This window comes from Austrofundulus limnaeus, unplaced genomic scaffold, assembly GCF_001266775.1.
Source record: "Austrofundulus limnaeus strain Quisiro unplaced genomic scaffold, Austrofundulus_limnaeus-1.0 Scaffold123, whole genome shotgun sequence".
NCBI classification, from domain to species: domain Eukaryota; kingdom Metazoa; phylum Chordata; class Actinopteri; order Cyprinodontiformes; family Rivulidae; genus Austrofundulus; species Austrofundulus limnaeus.
The window spans coordinates 1,555,619-1,564,322 of NW_013952525.1; the positions used below are offsets into that span (position 1 = coordinate 1,555,619).

Here is an 8,704-nt window from a genome sequence, read left to right on the forward strand (position 1 = left end):
CCACCCACCCCCGTGGCTGCAGCTGCTCTTCTCCCTGTTTTATGAAGAAGCGCAGCAGAGAAGGATTGTTTAAGAAACTGAGATCTTGCACTTGCAGATCCTCAGGATCCTGCTCAGATGTGAAGCTTTCAGAGCGGATCAGTGCACGGTTACCCTCTATCTCCATCTAGTGTTTAGGGTCAGAACTGTCATTTTATTTAAAATGATTTTTATTGTCTTTAAAGTTCTGAGTTCTGCTCGTTTGTCTCACGTAGGTTGTGCAGGATGCGGTCGAGACATAAAGAACGGCCAGGCCCTCCTGGCTCTGGACAAGCAGTGGCATCTGGGCTGCTTTAAGTGCAAAGCTTGCTGCAAAGTGCTGACCGGGGAGTACATCAGCAAGTAAGCAGCTGCTCTCACACTCTGTTTGGTCACATTCACACGTCCAGAGGATTTGCACCATCAGAGCAGAAATGCCGTCTCTTGTTCGAAATCAAAGCCAAAATGTATTTTATTGTTTTACTTTTATTTTTTGGGAGCTGCCATGTTGTATTTTGGGGACCAGAGGCTGCACACAAAGGATGTGGGTCTGTACCGTTGATGAGAAAGTCCCGCCCTCCCATATACTCACTGTTATAATACATCACTTTTCTGTAAACAAAACAGACAAATAAAGCTATAAGTATGTTTTAACAGAAAATAGGAAGAAGCAACAAAAATCAACACTATTGGAATTTTTGCTGGTTTGGTTTTTTGTGCGATTTTGGAGGGGGGAGGGGGTTATATTATGATTTGTGTTTTTTGTTAGTGCTCATTAGGAACACCTGAGAATATTGTTTAAAGTTAATTTCGATTTTAGTCGGAAAAGTTTTGCATACGTGGAGGGGCGGGGCTTAAAAAGTGCACAACAGTCAGTCTTAATGTAAAAACCATTTTCACTGAGGGCCACATGAGAATCACGGTTGTAATTAACTTCGACATTTTGTGTTTAACTTCAAATAAACGCAAAACGTCTCCTTCCTGATCCCCGCTAACAAACACTAACTGTGCTCTACCTGGTATTTCCTGCATAGAAACAGTGTTTTAACACTTCCTCTTATAAACACTGAAAAGTACTACGTGTACGACTGACTGAATGTGAAATAAATAAAACAGAAACACTAACAAATGTAAAAGTAAGACAGTTTTACTCACTGATGAGCTGTGGTGAGTGCTCCGACTGGGAACTCCCACTGGAGGGGCATTCTAGTTTAACTTTATGACTTGTAAGTGGGAAATTCCCACTTCCCAGTACAACAGACACAGCAAAAGTAGCAGGCGAAAATGCAACAAAATGGAGATTTTAATACGGCAAATTTTTAAACCCGTGCAGCGCCACCTGGTGGTGGGATGCAGTCATTTCACAGGTAAAATATTCAACATGCATTATGAGATGTAGTTTATGGTCAGTCTGAATTTTAAAACATTAATACCAGAGATGTAAAGTAATTAAGTACAAATACTTTGTTACTTTACTTGAGTAATTATTTTTCAGCCTACCTTTTACTTCTACTCCTTACATTTTTTTAAAAAAGACAAGAAGTAGAAAGTCGTTACTTTTATTTAATTTTTTTATTTTTCTGGACCTTATTCCAAATCAATGCGGTACTGCTGCCTCTGCGGCCCAAAGTTAAAAGCTGTTGTTCTTTTGAGGCCCTCAAGGTGGCGCTCACAGCCCAGCTGCTCTAGACATTCCCCTTTGACATCATTTCCTGTTTTGTCACATGCAAATATCTCAACAACCATTCATCTCAGTGACATGAAATCTTTTACTGTGATGTGTTATCAATGTTCTCTCTTTAAAAATGCATTCATATTTAATACCACAAATTGATGCCACAGGTGCTTTAAAGGGTTTAAAAGTTTCAGTAAAATGTAAAAAAAAGTGTTTTCTTTATGTGACAAACAGAACAAAGCTTTCCGTGATGATGGGAGATAAAACTTTGGCATCAGAACCTAAATTTAAAAAAACTCCGGTCGTGTTTGAGGACAGAGCTGCACCTTTCAGGGAGATCCTCTGAATCTCTTCCTGATTTCCTCCTTTGTGAATAAAACAGGCAGCGCTAAATAATTCATGCACCTCCTCTCCTCAGGAACAGGGAGCAAGTTGCCCTAAAAGACCCCACCTCTTCCTCTTCCTCTCTCTCTCAGTTGCTGTTTGAGGAGCTTTTAGACAAGGTCACCTATAAATAAGGCATGCTGATTCTGTTCACGTCATTATCGCAGCCTTCTTATGCCTTTAAACCCCCCCCCCCNAGGACTGTACTTAAGAAGTATTTGTATTTCATGAATTATATTATTACATTTGGCCGCAGCCCTCAGATAGATTTTCATTTTGGGGAAAAGTTTTGTGCAGCCTTGATATATGTATATAAACTGAAACAGCTGGACTAGTGCATCCTAAATTTAACATCAATTCATTCTTTTAATACAACAGTCATTTCTGCAGTTTAGGTCACCTCCTAATAAATGTCCTTACAGAAAATCTAACTGCTCATTTTAAATCTATACTTTGACTTTTAATACTTAAGTACAAAAAATATCAGATATTTTAAGACTTTTACTCAAGACTCCTTACTCAAGTAAGGAGACTTTAACTTTTACCAAAGAAATTATTTGGTAAGATACTTGTACTTTTACTCAAGTATCACTTTGTGGTACTTTATACAACACTGATAAATACATCTTTGAAGCTCTCGCCCACGGGCCTTGAGTTTGACACACAGGTCCAGACTAAATATATGAAAGAACAACTTGACAAGGAATAGTGCGCCGTGAACGTTAGTATTTGTGGTTTTTTTTACCTTTTTTGATAAAACTTTATTTACAAAAAAGTGATGCAATCTAAAATCTACTCTAACATATTTTCTCTGCTTTTGTCTTGTTTCATTTAGCTTTTAGCTTCTCTCGCTAATTGAGATTTTAGCTGCAGTTTTGCCAATTTTAACTTTTAGCTAATTGGATAATTTCAGCTTTCAGCTACCAGATTACTGCGTTTAGCTTCTTTTCAGATTGTTTAAGTCAATTGACTTCAGTCACGTCGTCCAGAAGTTTTGCAGAAAATTAAATTTTCTCTAATAAATCAAAGATTTTTGGATCCTGATTTGATTCGCCTCTCTCCTCTCTGCAGGGACGGCGCACCTTATTGTGAAAAGGACTATCAGATCCATTTTGGAGTTCAGTGTGAGGCGTGTCATCAGTTCATCACAGGGAAGGTGTTGGAGGTAAGAGAGGTGGAGACGACTGATCGGTGTCTGGCTGTGCAGTCGTCTGATACTTTAAATAATGAAACATAAATGTAGAGGTTTTGCACTTCCTGCTTCCTGCGCTGGCAGATACCGCTGCGTGGAGAAACAACTGTAATTTGTCGTTTCATAATCTGCGGTGTAATCCCTCCGCCGCCGAGCCGAGGAGACTCCTGACATGACTGTAATCGTCTAAAATATTAATTCTTTGCAGATGTTTTTGGTCGTTTCAGCGTGACATCCCCGCGAGCAGTAAAGCTGCGGCGTTGCCACAAATGACATAATTGTTACATAAAACCTCTTTAATGTCGTCTGACATTTAGGATCATTATTTATTTATAGACTCTAAATCTGGCTTTACATCAGGGTTATCCAAGCTCAGGTGCAAATGGCTAAATTGTAATAATTTACTGGCGGTTTGAGGGTTTCAGACGAGCTTTCAGTCGCTCAGTTTTCATTTGGTTAAAGGTCATTAATTAAATTGATTATCGTTACAGAAAATAATGAAACAAATATTTCTGTGCTTCACCTCGCAGTTCTTCTGATTCTTCTAGAAAACTTGCAGGAAAAAGTGAAAGGATTTTATAAATGCTGAGTCATCGTTCACACCAGTTTTATTATTTTTCTGTACATATTTGAAACTTAATTACTTCTCCATACTTTGTTCTGTTTTAGTTGTTCTAATATCAAAACTTTCATCTCATTCTGGAGATAAATGCTGCAAATTTTGTGTTTTGTCATTTTTAAACTTTTAAAAATATTTAACTTTATTTACAAATATTTTCTCCATTGAAACACACGGAGAAATCTTTCTTTCATATTAGTTTTGGCAAACTTGCTCTAGGTCTCTACTGCTACATTTAGCTAGCCTTTTGCTGCTTTTAGCTTATAGCTACCAATCTGCTACTTTTACCCTTTACATTGTGTTTTCTACTTGTAGTTTTTTAGCCCAAATTGTCAATGTTTGACTTATATCTCGGCTTTTTTAGGCCTCTTTTAGCCTTGAGCTCCCATTTTGCTCATTTTAGCTTAAAATTAGCAACTTGCAACCTTTAGCCTTTTTGCTACATTTACTTTCTAGCTAACTTTTTCATACTTTTAGCTAGTATTTTGCAACTAAGCTATGCCTTACTTTTAACTTTTAGCTCGGCTTTTCCTGCTTTTAGCTTTTAGCTACCGTTCTGCAGATTATAGATTTTAGCTAGCTTCTTTTAGCCATCATTTTGCTATTTTTATCTGCGATATTTTCCTTAATTTTTGAATCGAGCAAGCCTTTTTCTACTTTTAGCTTTTTTTTAGTATTTTGCTACTTTTAGCCAGTGTTGTGCATCTTCTAACTTCTAGCTAATGTTTGGCTACTTTTATCTTTAATTATTCAGTTTGTAAACACTGCTGTGCAGCTCTTCAGGCTTTAGGTTCAGCTTCTGTTTGGTTTCTGCAGGCGGTGATCCGGTCAGACACTAAGTTATGAGTCTGACTCTAATCCAGCACTAATACAGGCCTCTACAGTGAAAGGAAAAGACCTTTACATGTTTCCCTCTGAGCTGCTGCCAGTGGAGCTAAAGACAGATTATCATCAGTCTGTGAGAGAAATAAATACAGGACAAACACCATCGAGCCTTTTGTGACTAGTTTAGGTCAAATGAAGGAAACTAGAAGAGACATGAACAGAACTCCTTTCAGCCCAAAGTTTTAAGCCAATAGAAATCTTCAGTGGGTGTTTTTTTAATTAATTTGAGAGTAAAGTTGAGTTAAAGTGCATTAAATAATCCTTTGATGTGTTTTTCATACAGTTAAATGTTGAATGCAAATGTCTTCATATCTCCTGCGTGTTTCATTTGTGTGTTTATCTCCTGTGGATCAGAACAGAACAGTCTGCACACAAACGCTCCCTGCAGGACGATATGAGTTTATTTTATGAGCAGCTTAGAGGACGTGTTGATGTTAAATGTTTGTTTTAAAACCTCCMGGTCGTCTCARMGGAAGAGAAGGTGGTTCTGAGTTTTAGAAGCAGGTGGAGCTCCTGGTTTGTCGAAGTTCCTCCTCAGCTCTGCTCTTTGGCCGCGGACTGAGGCGTGTTTTTGTGCTCTGGGTCTTCCAGGCAGGAGATAAGCACTACCATCCCAGCTGTGCGAGATGCAGCAGGTGCAATCAGATGTTCACAGAAGGCGAAGAGATGTATCTGCAAGGTGAGTGGACCCAGATCCTTTCGGAATTTTTTTTTTTTGCTTTCTGTAAACCAAAGCTTCAGTTTAGGTTGAGAAAAACGTATTTGTTAAGCTGTTTTCCAAACGAAACCTCCTGTTTTAATGATCTGACGAGCCACACTGAGCTAAAACGGCTTCAGTTTTTGGGAAAGTTTTTAATCTTGACCTGAACAAAAAGTAACTAAATCAAAAAATGGTGAAAAAAAATAGAACACAATAGGAAATGGTTTTAAAAAATGTGTCAAAACTTCAAATAAGCCTGAAAATCCAGGTTATTATTCAGAAAATAATTGATATGATAAATATAATAAACAATGACCATTTTGTCCATCACCTTTTATGCCAGAATTATAAACTAAGATTGTTTCATCTTTAAAAAAAAAGTTTAACTGTGCACAATCGCATGTGTTGTTAATGACTTTCAGCTACTATCATACCAAATTTTAGCTCAATATTTGTAAAACTGTCAAAGTTACAGCTATTTTTGTGTTGCTAATGTTGATTAGCATCTTGAATGGAGAAGCTAATCAGTTGTAGACGTATATCCGTTCAGGAGTTCGTGAGATATTTCTCTAACAGACACAAACACGAGCCTTCGCCTTCAGGCTGCGGGTGGTAACGATGTGTCTTCCTTCTCAGGATCCACAGTTTGGCATCCCGGCTGCAAGAACACCACCAGAACAGAGGAGCGGCACAGAGAGCGGGTACCGTCCTCTTCGTCAAATTCTGTCACGTTTTTTTTTTGTTCTTTTCAAGGGAAAATAAAAAAAATTCAGAGTATGTGACACACGAGCTCTTATCGCTTGTTAAACCTTAACCTGCTGCGGTTTAAAAGAATTTGCCTGAGCCTGCGCGCGTGCATGTAAATGATATGTGTGTGTGTGTGAACCGTGAGTCGTATGAACCCCGCCTCTTCCTTCCTCCACAGCTATTGCCTCCGTCCCTCTTATTCCTCCAAAAAACAGAAAGGCAGGTACTGTATTCGGTATTGGCTATGAGATCACCCTGTCTTCCTTCATGCACATATAGGATCAATAACCTCTGCTGCCGACAGCTTACAGTGTGTGTGTGTGTGTATGTGTGTGTATGTGTGTGTGCGCGCGCGTCATACAGAGCCATTCAGCAAGCACACACACGGTGCATGAGGCAAAAGATTGGTCGGAGCTAGCTGATAAAAGATCATCTGCAGCCGTTCAGCCTCCTCATCTCCCATAAACGAGCATGAGATCCCCCCAGCATCAAGTCACAGAGCTAAAGCGCTCATTCACTTTGCAGATTTGCAAATGAATGATCTGTGTAAGAGATCATAAACTCCATGAGGCGTTAACGCAGGGGGGAAGAGTTCCTTTAATTGCTCATTAAGTGTTTTGGTTTAATTATGTACGACCCCATGTGTGACAAAGTTGAGACGGTGTGTAAGATTCTAATGGTAAACCCATGTTTTAGTCGCAGCGGAACGTAATTATAGCAACACTGCGAGGAACACCGGGGGCAGTGCCACTGGACTGGCAGACTGATGTTGRGGTTCCCCTCTTCGAAAAGTGGGTTTAAAGGGCGTCTTCCAATTATAGGGGGCATCACTCTCCTTAGCCTCCCCGAAGGTCTATTCAGGGGTATTTATGGCGCGGTATGAGGCTAGCAACTAGCATGGATAAGCTGGCGTTAGCGTTATAGAGGCTAGCGACTAGCATGCCTAAGCTAGTGTTTTGTTCTCTTTAGCCATTTTATGAGAAATATCTGTATATGACATTATAAATTTTAATTCAATATAGAGAAGCCTAATGTAACACCCTGACAAAAACTGTAAAAAGCTCCAATTTGATAGTTCTGGCTTTTCTCATGATTCGGCTAAAGAGAGAAAATAAAAACACCTCAGTCGACCAACAGACAGGTGCAAATGCATCTAATTCAGTTGGTAACTAAAGCTGTCTGCTTCACACAGAGGCGATTGCTCTAATACTGCAAGTGTTCCWGTTTTTTGGGGTGTGTTGCTGCTGTTAAATGGAAATCAACCTCTTTTTTTTCCCAAAAATGGTACAATTTCAGGGTTTAAACATTTCATATGGTGGTTAATTTGTTCTATTGTGGATAAAATTTGGTTTTAAAATTGGAAAATCTTTGCATTCTTATTTTACGTACCAACTTTTTCAAAACTGGGGTCATATATTCAGGTAGAAGTGTGATTTCAACAGATTAAGTGTCTGACTTATGTTTTTAGTCTAAAAGCTACTAATCTGATTGCATTTCATAGCCTACAAGGTCGTCGTCTGAGAGTATTTGTTCCAGACCTGGTTCAAGCATACCTGGCTCACCGGGTCACACCATCTATGTAAGAAATGTCTTTCAGCTGTGCAGTTTTTATCTAATAATGTTATTTTAGGCTTTTCAATGGCAGTAATCTTGTTTTWTCTCTTGTGTTTGCACATTTCATTTGTGTCCGTAGGCAAAAGTAGACAACGAGATCCTGGACTACAGAGACCTAGCTGCCATTCCAAAAGTCAAAGCCATTTATGACATCGAGCGTCCCGATCTGATCACCTATGAGCCCATGTACACGACCTCCCTAGAGGAGAGAGAAGAGAGACATGAGAGTGTGGCAGAGGTAAACACACACATTTACACACAAAAACATACTTTGTGTTTTCATTTGGAACCTCTTCCTCTACAAGGATTGTTTTTCAGTGATTTTCTGTTGGTTTTCAGCTTCACGGCACCAGGAGGGAACGTTCCCCTCTGCCTGATGAGATGGTAAGACGTGTGTGTTGATGAGGATTACGTAATATTTAGTTTTACAATAAATTAAGCATGTGAAATTGATAAACACTGAATAGTTATTACTTTTTGTTTTGGTCATAGTTTTGGAAAAACTCAGACAAAAAAATAAAACTCTACAAAACGTGCAGTTTGATCAGTGGGCTGCACGGTGGATTAGTGGTTAGCACCATTGAGTTTGTTGGCTGTGATGATTCTTGAAGAAGGGATCAGCCAAAACAAAAAAACAATTATTACAAAATTTTAATACAGAGAATAAAGTTGATGGATGTATTTTTGGGAAGTAATACCAGTTTTGTTTGGTTCTGTTTAGTCTTTAAGAAACATGTCTCCAACTCCAGAGGTGAGCCAGCTGTTACCTTTTTTTGCTTTTTAAATCTTGTTCGGCTGTTTAATTTCAGCTGTTTGAGTAACTGTGTGTGTGTGTGTGTGTGTGTGTGTGTGTGTGTGTGTGTGTGTGTG

At 39.0% G+C, this 8,704-nt stretch overlaps 1 protein-coding gene across 3 annotated transcripts in view; it reads left to right on the forward strand.

Annotated features, from left to right (window-relative positions):
* LOC106522225 (actin-binding LIM protein 1-like) overlaps positions 1-8,704 on the forward strand; it is a gene marked incomplete in the record, with an annotated part of 50,230 nt that overhangs the window by 28,324 nt on the left and 13,202 nt on the right. For all 3 annotated transcript variants that reach the window (XM_014015158.1, XM_014015157.1, XM_014015159.1), the window contains 8 exon segments: positions 255-381; positions 3,149-3,242; positions 5,365-5,452; positions 6,110-6,174; positions 7,722-7,799; positions 7,914-8,072; positions 8,174-8,218; positions 8,556-8,585. In XM_014015158.1, coding sequence (XP_013870612.1) covers positions 255-381; positions 3,149-3,242; positions 5,365-5,452; positions 6,110-6,174; positions 7,722-7,799; positions 7,914-8,072; positions 8,174-8,218; positions 8,556-8,585 — 686 coding nt within the window.